General features: G+C 37.5%; 2 protein-coding genes across 2 annotated transcripts; both read right to left on the bottom strand.

The window, feature by feature from the left end:
- Positions 1-794: 794 nt before the first annotated feature.
- On the bottom strand, positions 795-10,160 carry LOC113695027 (protein tesmin/TSO1-like CXC 5). The gene is made up of 8 exons (XM_027213977.2): positions 9,045-10,160; positions 8,129-8,239; positions 6,588-6,765; positions 4,851-5,207; positions 4,543-4,646; positions 4,373-4,467; positions 2,375-2,791; positions 795-1,237 (listed from the first exon to the last, which is right to left on the bottom strand). The coding sequence occupies exons 1-8, from the start codon at positions 9,431-9,433 to the stop codon at positions 975-977; spliced, it is 1,914 nt and encodes a 637-aa protein (XP_027069778.2). The 5' UTR covers positions 9,434-10,160; the 3' UTR covers positions 795-974.
- Positions 10,161-11,008: 848 nt separating this feature from the next.
- On the bottom strand, positions 11,009-15,372 carry LOC113695925 (uncharacterized). The gene is made up of 3 exons (XM_027215147.2): positions 15,016-15,372; positions 12,035-12,329; positions 11,009-11,806 (listed from the first exon to the last, which is right to left on the bottom strand). The coding sequence occupies exons 1-3, from the start codon at positions 15,230-15,232 to the stop codon at positions 11,221-11,223; spliced, it is 1,098 nt and encodes a 365-aa protein (XP_027070948.2). The 5' UTR covers positions 15,233-15,372; the 3' UTR covers positions 11,009-11,220.
- Between the last annotated feature and the right edge of the window lie 3,454 nt (positions 15,373-18,826).

The following is an 18,826-nucleotide window of genomic DNA, read 5'->3' on the forward strand; positions in this document are numbered from 1 at the left end:
TAAGTTGCATTCCAGGTGAAAATTTTGACAAGGTAAGGCTAAATCCCAACTTTTGGGTGGTGGCCTTATTAACCCCCGGATCAAAAGCAGAGCCTCTATCTTCAATACAGGTTAGAGTATACTGTAGTCTGTAGAGTCCTAGATTCGGATCAGACCCGAACCTGTTGATTTTTAAGTCGTGAACTATAAAGTTCGTTAACCTTTTCAGCGATGTTGCATCTCTCTGAAAAAATTATCTATTTATGTCACAAACAAATATTGCTGTCTACTGTCTATTTATTTTTCATGCTCTCTACATTCTCGGGTGTAATTCCCAAAAAAAAAAAATCATCATTCTTCTGAAATAAGTTTGGTTTCCTTTTCACTTGAAACCAACAACGGAAAGCATGGAACAGGAAAACCGTGACGACTACCATAGTTAGATGTGGTGATTGGTGACTAATGTTACAACCTTTAGCAACTGCTTACAGAAAACAATAAAAGTTCACAAGTGGTGATTTTAATTTGCTTTGATCACAGAATTTTTTTTTTTTTGGAGGTCTAAAGAGAGACTCGAACGTGCCAAGAGAAAAGGATTAAAAAAAAAAAAATTGAGATCTCATGATTACCTAGAGAGTAAGTAGCTTTTATTTATTAACAAATACGAAATAAGCAAAATTATGGTTTTAATGGAATGATGCTGACCGTCCATGCAAGACGTCACTAATAGAAAATGCTTCACTCTTTTTACTTTTTTTTTTTTTTTAATTCTCCAAGTAAGCAAATACTTCACTCTTCAATTACTCATTCAAAACTTGAAACTAAGGTGAAAATTTTCATTGAGTTAATAAAAAATGTACGACTCTGGTCAGTTTTACTAATGGTCTCCCTAAAACGATTTTGCTGCGGCATCAGCGGAAAGCCGAATAAATTGACGGTATAAAATTACAGATATGGCAGCATAACTATGGGCAAATTTCCTGTTCTAATTCTTTTTACAGTGCTTTTTCAGGTTTTGGTTTTACATCCCCATTTTCAACGGAGGATGGAATTTTCGGAAGTAGGTCACTAGTAGCAGTACCTGCAGAAGTAACAATTTGGGGTGTCCTTGGTGGGGGAGGAATGGTAGACTTGGGGATGCCATTGCTCAACGGTTCGTGCTGATTCCATGTTTCATTTCTGACACTGGCACTCCCGTTGCTGACTAGGTCTCTATGATTACTTGATTCACTTCTTGCGAATGACGAGCACTTTGTCTCTGAAAACAAAAAAAAAAAAAAAACAGATATTGAGCCAGACAGATATTTCACCTCCGTGGGAAAAATATTGTGTATTTCACTGCTGTTAGCACATATGAGAGCACAAGACACCATTAAAATCCATTCCAGATAGCAAAGGAAACAAGTTTCCTAACAATTATGGATAAATATAGAAGCTCACACATATCTGCTGATTTTACATCAGCCATGGCAACCTTAAATCCTACAAATAAATTTGGTACCGTTTTATCATAGCCTCCAAATTAATCTACACAAGAAACAATGAAATAAGACTACCAAGACAACCTACTTGACTAGAAACAAGTCAAATGTACCAGAGCTTAATTAGGCATCCACAATTTCAACAATATATGCTACTACAGTATTATAGCATGGGTGTGCACGCACACACAGTATCTTATTTTAAATGAGTGCTGTGTGCAATTAAGTAATAAGTTAAATGCAGCTTGCCGGATAACTGAGTCGAGTTGACCCAGGTCAATTCAATCTCAAGTGGCCTATTTTTCCCAATCAAAGCTCGAGTCGAGTTCAAGCACAAAAATTCAAATTTTCAACTAAACCCCATTCCTATATATCATTACAACCAATTCATAAGTTCTCCCACTTAGTAGAAGAGCCCTTTGTGGATTGAGAAATTTAATTTTAACCAAGTACAATATAGAGATGGTAAAGATGGAACTATGCAAAATTTCCCTAGTTAGCTCAAGGGCCAACCTTGAGATTGTTGAGATTTGGCTGGAACCCATTCAAGTCTTACTATGAACATTAGATTTATGTCTTGTTAACAAAATTCTAGGTAGTTAAACGGAACAGAAAGCACTTCAGGAGGAGACAAATCATGCATCCCAACTGGGTACAGATCAGGTGAATGTTTGTCTACTGTAAACTATCAATAATTTGCCTTCTCACTGGTCGCAGCCAAAAAAGTATGGGATTGCAGGACATAATATTATTGTTTCAGGAGTACTCAGCTGGGCACCTAGGGTCCAGTGATAGATTGCCATGTCTACACTGTTTTATTGGTCTAAGGCAATTTGGATTCATTAAGTATGCTTGTATTTTAGAAAATAAAATCTTTCTTAAAGCTAAGAGAGAGAATAGAAATATTAACTTGCCTTTAATTTCTCCTAAAGTGACAAGCTTGTTAAGACAATCACGAAACTTTGTCAAAACAATTCTCTCTTGTTCTGCATAGGCTTCAGTTAGTCCTTGCCCATGAGGCAACTGACAGGACATGTTACTCTGGCCCGTCAAATCACTCGGCGAAGCAGCTGTAGTAAACATGGCATCTTGTTCGTCACACATCAGTGCCAATGTTCCCGGAGACATCGGTCTACTTTTTGAAACATCAGCACCATCGGAAACAGATTCATCAGGGCCAATTTTCTCAGAGGAGTTTCCATCAAAAGAATCAGCTAATCTAGCTTTCTCGGCAACACTCAAATCCTTTTGGTTTTGTGATTGGTCTTGAGTCGAAGCAAGGTGACTTTCTCTATGTTCTTGTGACGACCTTTCTGTTGCATTTCTTTCATCTGGATTAATTAAGATGACACGGAAGATTAGTTTTGCCAAAGGGAAAAACAATCAATTATTTATAAACTCACCAAATGGTACAGCCCGCTGCATATAAATCAGCAAGAAATTGGATGCTATATGTTTCTAGAGCCAAGACAAACACGTAGAAATGTACTGGAAATTTAGGAACTGATGTGCCAGAACAAATCATTGATTTGTTAATATGTTGCCTTGCCTTCATAGGAATCTTAAACTAACTATCATCATTTCAATTTGCCACTGATAGACTATAATTTGTCAGCACAACTCTCTCTCTTGCCCCCTTAAGCAGGGAAGGGGAGAGATTATAATTTGTTGGCACAACTTTGGCAAGCTAAGAATCTCTCTTCAGAAGCTTCAAATGATTAGCAACAAGTAACTGCAGTAATTAAGTGTTATTAACCATGAAAGAGTTGAATTCTCTAGTTCCCAGCCAGCAGGATTACTTACCCCATTAAGGTGGAACAGCAGAAAGGTCACCCAGAAAATGTTGTGACAAATTTACAACTTCTGACAAGTTACAACATTCAGACATCATGGTCCTTGCCAATGAACTGTATTTGCTTCATGCCCAAAATACAGGCCACAGAAGAATACATGCTTAGTAGGGTTACAAGTTCATGACCCTAATAATAGAAACTAAACCCACTTTAACAAGCAAATCTGAGTAATTTAGTTCCACTTAACTCTAGCTTTGGTGACATTCAGCTCAAAAGCAAAAGCTGTTAAAGTATAACCACCAGATGAAGCCATCATTGCAACTCGCCTTCAAGACACCATCTTTGCTAAACTTTTATAATAAGGAAAACATGAAACTGGATAGCACCATTAGTCCACCAACTAAACAAAACCAAAAGAAAAAAAAAAAGAACTCAACCCACTAAGAAAAGAAATTATTGGCACCACATTTGAACCAGACATTTAATTTGGAATATAACGGCAAAGCTTATAAAACAAGAAGCACCTAGAGAAGTTGTCCATGAATTATCAAGACCCAGTCTGACCTAAATAACCTTCTTTATATCATCTTAACTTGGACAGCTCCAATGCAATTCCTCCTCTTAAAGTTATACTACCTAGGATTCTAGGTTACTATTGCAGATATAAGATTTCTAATTTGTCTGAGAACTGATACTCTATAGGCTTCTAGTCATTGGACATGGATACAGAGAAGGCCCTTCTCCAATAATATGATAAGCTATTTGGCCAAAATTGAAGGTTTTCCACCATATATAGGCAGAAAGTTCTAAAAGAAAATGACTTGATAACTTTTTTTTATTAGTAATTTGATCTAAATAGGAAAAGTTCTATATTTATCAGAAATATAATATCAATTTTAACAATATTCTTCCAAAAGAGAAAATTAAATTAACCAAAAGTGATAGCAAAAATGCTGCAAGAGAATGATGAAAACTGCATATTGTTGGAAATCTGTCTAATGAAATAGCAGACATGAACCTTTTCATAAAATTGGGTTAGACAAGGCCAAGATCAATGATGATAAAAATTTTACTGCGGTTAGCCCAAATAAATCTTAGCAACTTTAACTCTACATTTACCTGCAAGCATCTTCGCTGCTTCTGCTGAGTACACAACCAAAACTGAGCAAAGTTCCTTCAAATCTTGAGGTTGTATAATGTCAGCTAAGAGAGACCTTCAAAGGGAACACCAGTTAGACTTCCAACCAACCATACATATAGATTAAATTTCTTTTGGGCATTAGCTGTACCTGTATGTAAATTTTGAAGGGCCCATTCCAGCAGGATTACCTAAACGAGCACCAGGAATTGAAGATAGCGTCGAAGAGGGTACAGTAGTCTTCATGTGATTTGCCTGCAAGTACATGAGAAGAAGTCTTACTCAGCATCAAGAAAGGAAGCCAATGCTAATTTGCAACTATGGATATTGAGTTATTCAACCCAATTGATAAATTTCTATTCATATGTTAGTTGACTGGAACCAATATCAAGAAGGATTAATAAGTGACATTGCATCAACTAGTTAAACATATGCTGCAGAACACAATGAAATTCTTGCCTGCTGGAACTGTCCCAGCCTGTTAAGAGGATCTTTAACCGTTGACGCAAAGAAAAGCTCCTGGCCTTTTCTTTTTTTGTTCACTGGAGGAGATCCATAACCAGAGGACCCAATTGCACCAGTGATAGCTGCATTTGCAGCCTGCTGGATGTATGCAATATTATTGGCATGATCTCCATGGAAAAGAGCTTGCCTCTCTTCACTTCCTTCAAAATTTTTGCAGTCCATACATTTACAGTTTTCCGAGCAAAGAATGTTCGCTTGAAAACACTCACAGTACTTCTTAAGGCATCCTGATTTCTTGCAGTGACAACCTTTATTATGCTTTCCGATTACTAAACCTTCCCCAGGTTCTTCCTGCATTTATAAATCAGTGTATACCTTGTTAAAGGCAGCCAAAAACAAGCAAATTTTATAATGTTCATGATTTTGCTATGAATGAATATCGGTTATGTTTAAGAATGAGAAGAGCACAATTGTTCTTTTGGTGGCCAAAGTATTGAATTTTTGTCTAAATTCTAAATCCACTCTTACCGTGTAACACACTGACATTTAAACAATATAAAGAATCTGTCAGATAAATTATAACGTGATAATCAAATATCAAAGAACCTTCAAAACTGGGGAAAAAACACAAGGCATGTGCTTGCAACTAAATTAAAGCCGACGACAAAAATTCATACAGCAGTTTTTGATGATGTTTATCAAGATAACGAGATAGATGCCCAATAGACATACATAGGGATGTTCTTGTCTATTTCATTTTGCAATAATGTGTTTTGTGCCGCTAGAAATGTCGACAATGGAAAACAAGGATGGCATAGTAATGGTTGCTCCTTTTGCTTACTTCATGCAAGTTTTATCACCAATTTGACTATCTCTTCATTGATAGCTTATATCACAAAATAGCAACTAAAAATTTGTGATAAGTGACTGCTGAATCAACTGTTATCACTGTAAGTTTTATTTATGCAAGACCATTGGAACACTTGAAGCATTCAAGAATTTGGTCATTTGGACAACAAAAGTAGTTTCGTGCAACGGCCAAGAAAGAAATCCTAAATTGGCAAGATTAACAAATAGCAATGGAGGCATTTAATGTTTCTCTGAGGCCCAAAAGATTTTCCTCCATGAATCAATGCATTTGCAATAACAGGAACAGCATACATACACATCTGGGAAATGAAATTAATTCAAACCTCAAACACCAGACAATACTCAAAGAACATTGAAAATCTCAACTTTTATGCAACTAACACAAGCAACAGGAAAAATCTGAGAAGCATTTGCAGTATGCATATCTCCCAGCCAAATAACAACATTTATGCAGATCTCTTTCCTTTAGTGCTGGAGGAAGTGTCAAACATCTTCTATTTGATAAACCAAATTTAAATCCCAACCGAAGTACCCATAGTTGTGATAAGCATTTCATGCGTGCATTATGCTAAAAAAAATGTTAGAATTGCAAAAAAAATGAAAAATGAAGAGGGAAGTATTTTACTTCATTTAATAACTACGCATTCATATGGAAGTAATGCTTTATGTACAATTACTGCAGCAGGTTAATGACTCCCTAGAAAATTAAAACTGCCCACAACTTTTCAATTTAATTAGCAAAACATTTTACCCAAGCAAAATCTACTAGAGAATACATACTTTACAGCACCAATACTTCAAGACATCAGCCACAAGATATAGTCCAAATTTAAGAATGCATCTTGGAAAGAAAGAGCATACCCTACTATCCCGAATACCATGTGGACTGCTAGCGATTTTTGGTCTAAAAGCATTTGGATTACGCTCCAAAGTATTTTCAACTGCTTCTCGCCTGGCAGCTTCATTTTCAACGTTATTAAAACAATTTACACAGTTGCAGCCATCACAGTATATTCCAGATGCAAAGCACTCACAGTACCTGATCAACAAATTGAAGAAACAGGCACCATCAAGAGGAAGCAATAAGCTGAATAAATTGTCATATGATTCATATGGGTATCTATAGCAAAAGCCACTGAAAAACAGTGATCCAAGAAGGAGACCAAAAGTGTGGGCGGGATATAATGTATCCTGAGCTTTAAGAATCAACTTATTTCTTTAATTGACTAACTATGGTACAACTACAGTGGATGTTTCGGAAGAATTTTGTAACTGCAAGGCTTATTACACAAGGATTGTAAGAATCATAGAAATAATATAAATCCAACTAGATGACACTTTGTTGTCATTAAATGCGTGCTATACTAAAGGTGAAACATTTAAGAACAATATTCACAATTTGCCTTCTGAACTTCAGCAGTGTCAAGTTTCCATTGTTACAATAGTACAAAGCAAAAGCAATTTGAGTTTCTAGTTCAATTACAATCTTGTACCAGAACTTACTGATCACAAGTAACTCAAGTTCCTTAGATTACTCATTAACTATGCCAATAATGTCCCTCATGTGCATTAAAAAACCCAGACCAGCTGTCATAATGGCATAAAGCTCTATGTGTTTTGGTCCTAAACACGAAACCATATTGAAGTGACAGTCATGGTAATTTTCTCAATTGAACTTTGAAGGCAAAGGAAGTTAAATCTGAATCTTAATTATTGTAATTCTTTCTTCCAGAACTTTGAAACTTCAATTGTATAAAAGATCTTGTCTTCGAAAAGATTAATGAATTTCAAATCCAACAATTCCTTTTCCTGAAATTTTGATATCCCTATTATTCTAAATATCGTGTTCTTTGATTTGAATGATAAGAACAAACCCTCAAAGATAAATATGAAAAAATAGGGTAGTCTATTTTCAAGGGCATAACTCCACGTTGTCATGACTTGTAAAAGATGATGACATGTTCTTCCTTTTACTTGTATCTTCAGGAATGGTGCAAATTATGGGCCAAGGCAAATAGTCTCCAAGCAGTTCCAGGAGAAAACAAATTAAGCTAAAGCTTTAGATGTAACGTCACAAAAACACAAATGTAAATCCACCTCAACTGAATTGTGGAAAACCACAACCAAATACACTTATGAAAAGAGGACTGGCTACTCGGTCCTATGAATTTTGCAATGGTTACTTCCTCGTAGTCACCCCAAGTTGGACAAGTATTAGTCTTAGTAAAGTCAATATAGCATTCCAAATTGTCAACCCAAGCTCCCAACACTACACCTAGTTGTAATAAATATCAAAGGAAATTTGTTGAAACTTCAAGATGATAGAGAATCCTTAAAAAATCAATAATTTGGTAAGTGTTCGAATACATCAGAAGGGCATAAATACAGCAACAGAGACTTACAATTTCAAACATCGCGAGTGTTTGCAATTACATTGTTTTTGTTTCTTGGGGGTACCATCTTTAGCGTCACCTGCATTCGATCTTGGCCGTGGTCTTGGTGATTCAGGTTTCCTGAAAAAGAGGAAAAGTAGTTTATTCTCCTATACCAACTAGAGAAACTTTAAGCATATGCAGAATGTTCTAATAAGTTTGTATCTGATATAAAGCAGAAATTCCAGTGCATAACTGAAAATACCAGACACTCTGTAACAACCAGGTAATTAAGAATCAAGGGGTTCAGACACAAGGCATGGCAAGTTCATTCATTTTACACATCCATGGACGTTTCCCTTCATACAGGAATAGATAACAGAATGAAAGGTAAGTGTATACTGATATTAATACAAAAGTGAAGACAAGCATAGAAAGAGCCCAAAACCCAATTTTTCCATTGGGTTGGTCGCAAGGCATTTTACACTTTTATAGCTTATGCTCGTGGAATAGAACTCAATATTTTCACAAAGTGCTCAAAATATCATGGTCTAAATGCTGCAAGTGCGCACAAAATTCAAATTTGTCTCAGCAATCAAATACCCAAATGAGAAAGCGCTTATCTTTCCATCTATTTTTTCAAAAAGATAATGTTTAACTCTTGGCCTACGTCCAAATTCTTCATTACGACTTTCACTTGATAGATTTAATTCAAAAATGGAAATCTTCTTTATAATTTATGAAATGAGACATACAATCACTTCCTCTGAGGATGAGCCAATGCTTGCCTCTAATTGGCACCAAGCAAAAGGGCAATTTATATTAACAAAGGTCAAATTCTTGCCCTATAAATTGTATATAACGCCCAGAATAGAAACTTCAAGCAAAAGTTCAAAACTTTTAAATTTAAAATGAAAAAAGCCAAAAAAGGGATTCAGGGAACTACATAGGCCTCATCTGAGGATGTACAGCAGGTGGCACAGGAGGTTGCTGCATGGACATCAAAGGTATCGGTGGCTGAGGCTGTGGCTGCAGCTGAGACTTCGGCGGCTGAGTCGGCCTTGGAACTGGCTGCTGGAGCTGGGGCTGCGGCAGGCTCGGCCTAACGGCCACCTGCGGCGGCTGAGTTTGCTGAGTATGCTCCCTCAAAGCCGCCGTTGATGTAGCAGAAGAAGCCGCGGCTGATGAAACGCCAGTATACCCCGTAAAATCGAGCTGCCTGGCTAGCTTCTTCGCCGGAATATCAGTCCCCACTTGCGGCGGCAGCTGCTGCTGACCAGTAGTCTCCGATTGAGCATTTTTTGGAGGGAAATCCCCTCCCTCGCTTTGCTCCATTTGAATTAACGATAACAAAACCCAAAACGCAAAAAGAAAAGGAGAAAGAAAAATTGAGGCTGCCAATTTCCGTAATTCCTTGCTAAATAACCAAGAGCGCAAAAAACTAACAAAATAATCTTCAATGGAAATTGACAAAATCTCGCCAAAATTGATCACTTCACAAATTAGAAATCACAAAAAATTCAAAACTTGGAATTGCAAACCCTGCCATTACTCAGCTCAGATTCAAATCAATCAAGAATTCACCAAGATGTCGCCTCCAGAAAATAGGCGCAAAATTAACAAGAATTAACGGCAGCAGGAGCTTCATACGCGTGTGGATACAGGTATATACAAGTGTATGTATAGGAGGAGGGATAAAGGAAGACGAGTCGGGGATGGGATGGGGGGCGGGGGATTTCAGAAGAAGAAGAAGAAGAAGAGAGAAAAGGCTTTGGCTTTGTGGTCTTCTTGTTGTGTCGCTCCCTCTTAGTTTTGAAATTTGATTTTGTAATTATTGAATGGTTAGATTTACGGGGGTAATCCGATCCGACGGCCAAGGATCAGTATATTGATCTGACGGACCAAATTCATAGAAGCATTTGTGGTTGTTGCGTGGACGTACGATTAGGACTTCAAGGAATATTGGGCGACAACGCGAGTAGCGTTATCCGATGCTCGCTAGTCCAGAAAAGTTCTAAGTCGACCGCACTTAATTTCGTGCCACGTCACTCGACATAACCACGTTAATCTTTTTAGCTGTCATCTTCAGACGTGCGATTGGGAGGACGGTCAGGTGTTTGGAACAACGAGAACAGACAATCATTGTTAGTGCGAGTGGAGCCCTTCGTCTTCGTGAGATTCCGCTTCCTTCGTTGGAAGGAAATTAATAAAGAAATGGTACTAGAAAAATATTTTGATGGCGCTAAGGAGTCAGCGACGTAGTTGACTTGCTGAGGTAAAAACTGGAGCTATTCGATCAACGGCTAAGATCTTCCATGAAGGAATGCGAGGTGCGATCGTATCAGTGATCATTCACCGACGAGATTGATTGCGGTCGCTGAAAGCCGAAAGGGAGCAGCAACTGCCGACCCAAAGTCAATTTTTCACAATCAGAGCAATCATATCATTCCCGAAAATGATACTAATTAGTAATTAGGAAACCCGAAAATAATAATGTGGATGGGCTTCAATTTTCATCTGGATAAAAAACATTGAGAGAGAGAGACCCAGAACCAAAAAAAAAAAAAAAAAAAAGGTTAGCAGACGGCACCCTTCCTCGGGCTACTTAACACGCCGGTCACAGATTATAAGAAAAGTCGCGCGCTGAAACCAAAAACGATCTTTTTTTCTTCCTAAGGTACCGCAATATCGGCGATGAAATAATAACCCACTTCAGTAATGGCCAGGGATAACAGACGGTATCAGCTGCCTGATCCGCAAGTTACTCAGAGATGGAGCAGCTAGAAGTTGCCCCTGCCCGTCCTCTGCTCAATACAAGTACCAGCCTGTGGCTTCTAATTCCAAAATGGCAGACTGCTAAAAACTAGAGAGTAGTAAGAGAAGACCACTTGGTCTTGGACGAACACTGTAGAAAGCAAAGTGCTGGCAGACACGCCAAACACCCATTACCAACACAAAGTAGCTGAAGGTCGCCGGGAGAAAAATCTAGGCCTAATTACATCAAAAACCATGAAAAAGTACTAAAATTCCAAGCGCAAAGCTATTGCCTCTACTTAACCAGATAGTAGTAAATTACATCTGTTTAACCTGAAGTATCAATAACACCAAGAAGAGCTAACGTGCTAATATCCATCACGCCCCATACCACGCCGATCATCTCGACCTCGCTCTAAGTACATATCTCGACGATAATCTTTAGGTAGTGCACCGCCTCTAAGTGGAGAACGACTTCTCTCCCTAGCATCACGACCCCACTGGCCACGTGGAGGAAGTGCTGTTGGCAGAGGAGATGGTGGTCGTCTCTCGTATCCTTTCCTCTCATTGAAGAGGTTATCCCTTGCACGATCTCTGTGTGCCCAGTCCAGTGGTATGGGTCTATCAAACCTATTTCTCTCACGATAATCATCTTCTGCATAATCTGGTCTATCTCTGCGAAACATAGGATCAGGAAATCTGCCTTCATGTCTAGGATAAGGAGGTCCACCAGCTCTGAAATCTCTAGGCTCATCTCTAGCCCAACCACGAGGAGGTGACCGATAGCCATTCATCATCCTTCCTGGAGAACGATCAGATGGAGGACCAGGAAAGCGTCGAGGGGGAAGTGGCGGAGCAGGATAACCCCTCCGAGGAGGACTCCTAGCAGGAGCATACCGCGGCCTCTTGCAGTTGTTACACACCTCCCTCCTCGCAAAGTTCAGGTTGTTACATCTGCAACATTGACAAGACCAAGTGAGAGAGGAGACAAAAGTAAAATGGATAAGAAGTTTGTCTGCATGCCTGCAAAATGCAAAATAGAATGATCACATCCAGAAATGCCCTTAAATATGCATTACTTACTAATTTCTGTGCTAGACAACACCTTTTTAAAATTTTGGAAGTAATACAGAAAGAATGGTGTGCAAGAATAAACAAGGTGGAGAGTCAACAGGAACTTACTCAGAGCAATACCAATCTCCTTCTCTTGGGCGAACATTTGGATTATTTCTGGGCACAACTTCACCTCTAAAGGGACCTGGACCATATCCAGGCCCATCAAAACCTCTTCCATTGAACCTAGAACCATCCCTTCCGCGACCATACGATGGTGAGTAGTCTCGATATCTACCATGATCTCGCCCACTACCATAACCTCGGCTGCGAGGAGGAACACCTGAGTGATCAAATTCAGGACTGTAGCGACTGTCTGGTCTATGACGCACTGGAGAAACAGAACCTGCACGCATTCTATAGCCTGAAAGAAGCCAGTGAACCCCAAGATAAGAAACACCCAGTTACCTAAGTGAGATACCAAGTAAATATCCTAACAAAACCAGATTTTGTGACTTTGAAATGCCGACAAAAAATTCAATTAAACCCAAAAACACATTACCGTCACTCAGGCATCCTCTTCTGAAACAATAGCAAAACTAAAAGGCTAACCTAGATATGAGTTAGATGGTCAGCCACAGACAGCCTTTGATGTTACTGCACTGGTACATACCCAACATTACCAGTTATAACAACTGAATCAAACAGCCCATTCCACACCTCAACCTTGTAAACTGATTAAACTAATCTTCCCCTAAACTGGTCCCACCAGAAAAAGTCCATGCTCAACCAAATACTTACCAGTCACCTACATGTACGGAAAGTCCCACATGTACGGAACCAGCGCAGAAGATTACTAAGAGAATACCCAAAATCCATGTTCAAAAGCACCACCAAAATGAATCAGCAAAACCCACCAGCTCACATGAAGAACAAGAAACAAAAAGCCAAAGGGTCTAGAGAGAAGATGAATAACTAAAATAATAGACCAGTATCCATTTGTCTGAATTCCTTTTGATACCAGCCAGCTATTTTCATATAGAATTCAACCCAATAAGTCAAACCACAACAATACCCAGCAGAAACAAGAGAGCAAATGATTCATGACACGTGACCTTCTTCTGCACTTCACCAATTGGAGCAAATATCAAACAAAATGCAGAACCCGTATGTTTCAATATGTCTTTGACCTCAAACTGTCATTCAACAGCCATCAAATCTATATAAACCAGAAGTAAACCATTCGCTCTCACGATGTAATAATACCCATACGAGTCTTCTGGCAATCCTAGGCAGGCCTCTCAACAAATTTAAGGCACCAAGAAGAAATGAAAACAGAATGTCACCAATCAACCCGCTCAGCTCACAATACTGGAACCAATGAAATTGCATATGTTACCACTAATAATGTGTTTCTTAATAGAGTACTTAATATCTGTTGACTTCACAATTAGTCTTACATAAGTCAACAAACTGTTAATTGGAACTATGAATGCCACCACAAGCATTTTCCAGTATGAATACTGCATGATGGTTGTACATAAGCGTCGTCTTTGACCAATTTGCCAACCATATCAAACTCTTCTATAAGAAACTTTAATCTGATAATCTACATAGCAGCAAACCAATTTTAGAAGAATAAACCCTCAAACCCACATCCAAGCACAATAACCTCACCTACTTTAGCCGGCAATATAGTCATACCCTGTTTGTTTTCCTTGTACATATTATGAAACCCCAAAATAACCAATACCCAGACTATATTCCAGTATCAGCAGTCACATGGACGTGCCTTCTCAAGTTCCAAGTACTTGCACCAGGCAACATTCAAAGCTGTAAAACACAACACCATACTTCATTCATTATCCAAGACTCGAAAAGTTGTTGTGCTCGAGACACAATATAACGAAGCGTAATGATGGGTGAAGACTTGCCTAGGTATTTCCAGTACGTTTATATATAGGACATATTGCTTAGTAGAATGACTGACCATACTGATTAACAAAGATTTGTGTGTATACCCACTTTTCTACTATCAGGAAAGAAAATATTAATTACTCAACTAGAAATGCTAGCATCAATATTACAAAATATTTTCAGAAGAAGCAGAGTCCTCATTACAGCAATAGTTCACTTAGATGCATAGCTCATAGCAAAGCACAAAAGATATAAATGCAAAGAAAGCACACAGAAGGCTGAAAGTTTTTTTTTTTTTTTTTTTTTTTAAAGACATCCCAGCTTGTTACATAGAAATTGCAACAGAACCAAGATGTCCTTTAAAAATAAAACTACAATATAGCAAAAAGTATAAGTAGAAAAATGCGAACTATATTGTGAATGTTCCACTACCAGGAGAAGCAACAGTCTAGACTTCTGCACCAAATTCAGTTTCTCATCATAACTTATTTTATTCTCCTTATTATAACAGGTAGCTTATCAAAAACCAACAAATGCATGCCCATGAACATGTACAAATCTCCAAGAAGGTGAGGAAAAACCATCACGCATTCCCTTTTATAATATAGCAGATTCGAGATGAGAGTTTTTCCTACCAGAATAAGAGAGAAGTAATTGCAAAAAATAAAGCAAGAAAAACAGAACACCATCAAATGTTCCAAAATACAAAAAACACCAGAAAACATGCAATACTAACAAAATCCATTTCAGCAAAACTAAACACACATAACATGCCACTTTGATATTACATAATTTACTCGGAAACTTTGGGTTTTTTTAGATTAATCCATAAAGGATAGATTTATGTTCTATCGCATCTCTTATCCGTAAATCACCCATCTCGAACTTGACAAAGGCAAACCCTTAAGGGAATGGTATAACAACAATTAGCATGTTAAAAAACTCCGAATGCATCCGACGTCATTGAAGCATAATAAAGAACTAATTGCTACTAGCTCTAAATCAGCTTCAAAATTTTAACAATCCAATTCAATTAGCTATAGGGAAAAAAAAAAAAGACAGCCGGATAAACACTTAACAAACAGTATCTCAAATTTATCAATATCTGCACTCACGACTGGTCTAGGGTTTAAAATTTACACAATTGAAAGTAACAGCGAATTCGAGCCAAAACGGAAATTATAAAGACAAACCATGGTCGTCAGCGAAGCGATCGGAGCGGGAGTAAGGAGGTGGCGCATCGCGACGAACTTCCCCAGGCTCGTAGTCGCTGCCTGCTCCACCAGCACCTGTGGCTCCAGCCCCTCCACCGCCGCCTCCGGCGCCACCTCCGCTGTCAGTTGGCCGAACCACAAGGCTGCTCAGCAGAGGTTGATGCGGCGTCGAATGGTCCTTCTCACGTGACCCCATCGCTGCTGCTTCCGTCTTTCCGTCGCTCTGCTCTATATTTCTCTCTCTCGAATATTACCCGCAGAAACACCGTTCGGTGTGTGTCTTTATTTTTTTTGCCGTGAATTTTGTGTGAATATTTTTGGCCCGTCTAAATTTAGCAAGCCGTAAATTTATGTATGAATATTAGGTTCTGGAGTAACACGCCAAATTGAAAATACTTTAGGGTACGGGTAAGTTGCACAAACCTCCCCTAACATTTACCAATTCACGGAGTCCTCACTTCTACTTTTCGAAATTGCACTAACCTCCCATGCAGAGTTTGAAGGTGGTACATATCTCTAGTAGGAATCAAAATGAGAGCCATTCTGGATTGATATTAAAGATCCACACCAGTCTGGACAAAGGACAAGCAGCAGTAGGGATCGGAATCTCAGCAACAGACAACATGGGAAGATTGCAAGCAATTTGGGCACTCAGAGAATGTTCATCAGGCGACACTTTACAAGACCAGGCTGTTGCAGTTAGGCTAAGCTCTACTGAAAGCTGGAAGCCAAGGCTGGAGGAACATCAGAATGGAACTGGACAACCGCAAGCTGGTAGATGCCATAAAGGAATCAAGGCTCAACAATCAGCAGATGGCTACATTAATAGAGGACATTAGATCAATCTGTACTTTGTTTCATCAGTGCTCCATCTTTTTTGCCAACTCTAGGAAATTAGAATGTATTAAGTTGAGCATTTATGCTCTAAACATCTGGGTAGACGAATAATGGGTGAATCCCAATCTTAGATGCTAGGCATCAGTGATCTTGTGGGACAGTTTGTCCGTTTGATTGGACCCTTGTCCAAATACTGTAAAGTTTACGGATATATATATAAAGCTAACGTTTTGACAATAAAAAAACATATCTCTAGTAGGACATATATTTTAGTGTATTTTTAAATTTTGCAGTGTAAAATGTTTGCCCCTCACAAAACCGAGGGGTATCTGCTGTCACTGGCAGTGACGATGGGATATGGTGTAAGTACTGCAAAAATAAATGTATGAATTAAAATAATATAAGTAGATGCCAACACAATAATAGGTAAAAATATATGTACAATAATTTTTAGCTCTCATTGAAATTTATGCTCAAAATTTTGTTATATTTTATCATCATGTTATGTTAGTATCTACATTCACTATATTAATATTTACATTTGTTATAATAACAGACGTTTTGTACTATATCATGCTGTCACCAAAAACCCTTAGTATCCCCTAGAAGTTGGTTATTGCCACCACTTTCATACACGTGTTAAAGTCGTTAGAACTTAGAATACTGTAGGAAAGTGGGAGATGGTAATGGTTGCAGCAAGCGCCACCAACAATAGCCACTAAAAAATTAGAAGTTAAAAAAAATAAAATAGAAACAAAGGATTTCTTGTGTGAAAATATTTATCCAAGTGCATGAAAAGTTACATATATTTATTAAACATGAATTAATGGGCATTTATGTAAATTTTTTTGGATTTCCATAATCTTACCACTATACATATATATATGTATGTATGTAATATATGTATGAAAGTTGTCATTTTAATTATTCATATTCTTTCTTCTAGGTGGCATGACTAATTGAAAAGAATTAATTGATTATTTGGATACTTAGGTTTCGCCCATATTTGCATCCACCTTTTTTTTTATAATTAATTTTCCTTATAGTTTTTTTTTCTCCTCAAACAACTTTATCTTTTTTAATAGATTTAGTTATTTGCTCTTATGGTTCCTTTTCTTTTAACAAAAAATCAAATTTTTTTATAATTTGGTACAAAATTTTTATCCAGATGAATTAACTTAGTCTACAAAAAAAAAAAATTAACTGTTACACTAATAGATTTATCAATATTGCTGAAAATTGAATATTTATTGATTAAGAAAATAAATTACTAGATCTTTTGTACTTTTAATTAAGTATGAATATGTAGTTATAGATTTATAGTGACTATAAAATTTTTGATTATCTAAAAGAATATCTATATATAAAAAAGAGAATATATATCGATTTTTGACATATGTTACAATATTTGATGAATTCTATTATATTATAGTAAATGTATGTAAGGAAGTTTCTAAGAATTAGTATGATAGTTAGCATTTAGGATACATCAATTTGCTAAAATTAATATAAAAAATTTGTGGGATCGTTGTTAATTTTTTATTTAAATTATTAATGTTTACACAAATACACAATAAAAAAGAATGTACTAAGGCACGGGGCAAGATACTAGTATGATATGACTTAGAGGTGGCAATACGGATAAATGGTTCATAATTGGTTTTGACTTAATGGATGGTGGATGAAATTTATCCAATCCATTTAGATCCATTTAATAAATGGATTTAAATAGATGGATCTAAATGGATTAAATAAAAACCAATTATCCATTTATAATCCATTTAAATATTATTTACTCATTGGAGCAATCAGTATCTCTGACTGAAACGATATATACATACATGGTAAAACACAAAACAGCCTTGAGGGTGGGAAGGTTTGTGCCTTGATTTGTATAATTATGGGAGGCTGCCCATTTTTCTGCTAGGCCCTCTCCTTCAAGCTTTCGATCCACATCCGACATCTTAGGCCGGTGGGCGGGGAGGTATTGAGTGCAAAGTAGAGCAACTTGGAGCATCTCACCCACCTCAATCCGGTCACAGTTGATCCCCAATTCTCTATCCACCAAAACTTCAATTTTATTTGGTTTTTAAGTAAATGGATATATATGGTTTTTATGGATAATCCATATAAATCCATTTAATTTAATGGTTTTACTTTGATCAACCATTTAAAACCAATACTATAAATGAATAATCCAAATCTATTTAATTATGAATTATATGAATGGATAAATGGATTTCAATCCAAATTGCCACCTCTAATATGACTATTGTTATTAGGTCGTCAATTCGCCTAAAGCTAGGCAAGTTGGTTTGGTATTGATATACTCCAGTTTATATCAATTTTAAACACTACCATTAATTACTCTTACGGTTTATTTTCTTTTATAATTCAAATGTATTATGCTACTAAATTAAGTGTTTTTATGTATGAAACGTGTTGAGATATTTTTAAAATATAAAAATAACACTATATGCTACTACCGCCCATCTCCACCACCATCGCCGTTGCCACTATCATTGTCACCATCCTCTCTCCCTTCCCCTTCCTCATCCCTTTCCCCCTTCATCCTTTTTCATTCTCAAATTTGGTTGCGACTGGAAGGCCGTGATTAGAAAATGATCGGATGAAGAATCTTTGATTATGACCAAAGGTTGCGTTTAGAAGGGGAAAAGGGAGGGGAGGTTTGGTGGGGGAGGGAACGGAGGGGAGGTTTGGCGGAGGGACGGGGATGGAGGGGAGGAAAAGAAAGGAGGAGGAAAGCCGGAACGAAAGGAGGGAGATGAGAGATGAAGAGGGGACGGTGAAGGTGGTGATATTGATGATAGTCAGTCGTGATAGAAATTATCTCTAATTAAATGTATTTAACGCTATATAAATTAGATATTTTTAAAATTATTTTTGAAGAATGTTATCGTAAGCTCCACGTATATTAAAATAACAAGCAGAC

The sequence above is a fragment of the Coffea arabica genome, chromosome 6e (assembly GCF_036785885.1).
Source record: "Coffea arabica cultivar ET-39 chromosome 6e, Coffea Arabica ET-39 HiFi, whole genome shotgun sequence".
Classification (NCBI taxonomy): Eukaryota; Viridiplantae; Streptophyta; class Magnoliopsida; order Gentianales; family Rubiaceae; genus Coffea; species Coffea arabica.

Excerpts from the sequence above, each read along its gene's own strand:
- LOC113695027 (XM_027213977.2), bottom strand. The coding sequence starts at position 9,433 with ATGGAGCAAAGCGAGGGAGGGGATTTCCCTCCAAAAAATGCTCAATCG. Across the intron at positions 4,468-4,542 it reads CCTTCAAAATTTACATACAG|GTCTCTCTTAGCTGACATTA; the intron begins GTACAGCTAATG and ends TTCCCTTTGAAG. Across the intron at positions 2,792-4,372 it reads AGCAGCGAAGATGCTTGCAG|ATGAAAGAAATGCAACAGAA; the intron begins GTAAATGTAGAG and ends TAATTAATCCAG.
- LOC113695925 (XM_027215147.2), bottom strand. The coding sequence starts at position 15,232 with ATGGGGTCACGTGAGAAGGACCATTCGACGCCGCATCAACCTCTGCTG. Across the intron at positions 12,330-15,015 it reads TCGCTTCGCTGACGACCATG|GCTATAGAATGCGTGCAGGT; the intron begins GTTTGTCTTTAT and ends GGCTTCTTTCAG. Across the intron at positions 11,807-12,034 it reads GGAGATTGGTATTGCTCTGA|ATGTAACAACCTGAACTTTG; the intron begins GTAAGTTCCTGT and ends TCAATGTTGCAG.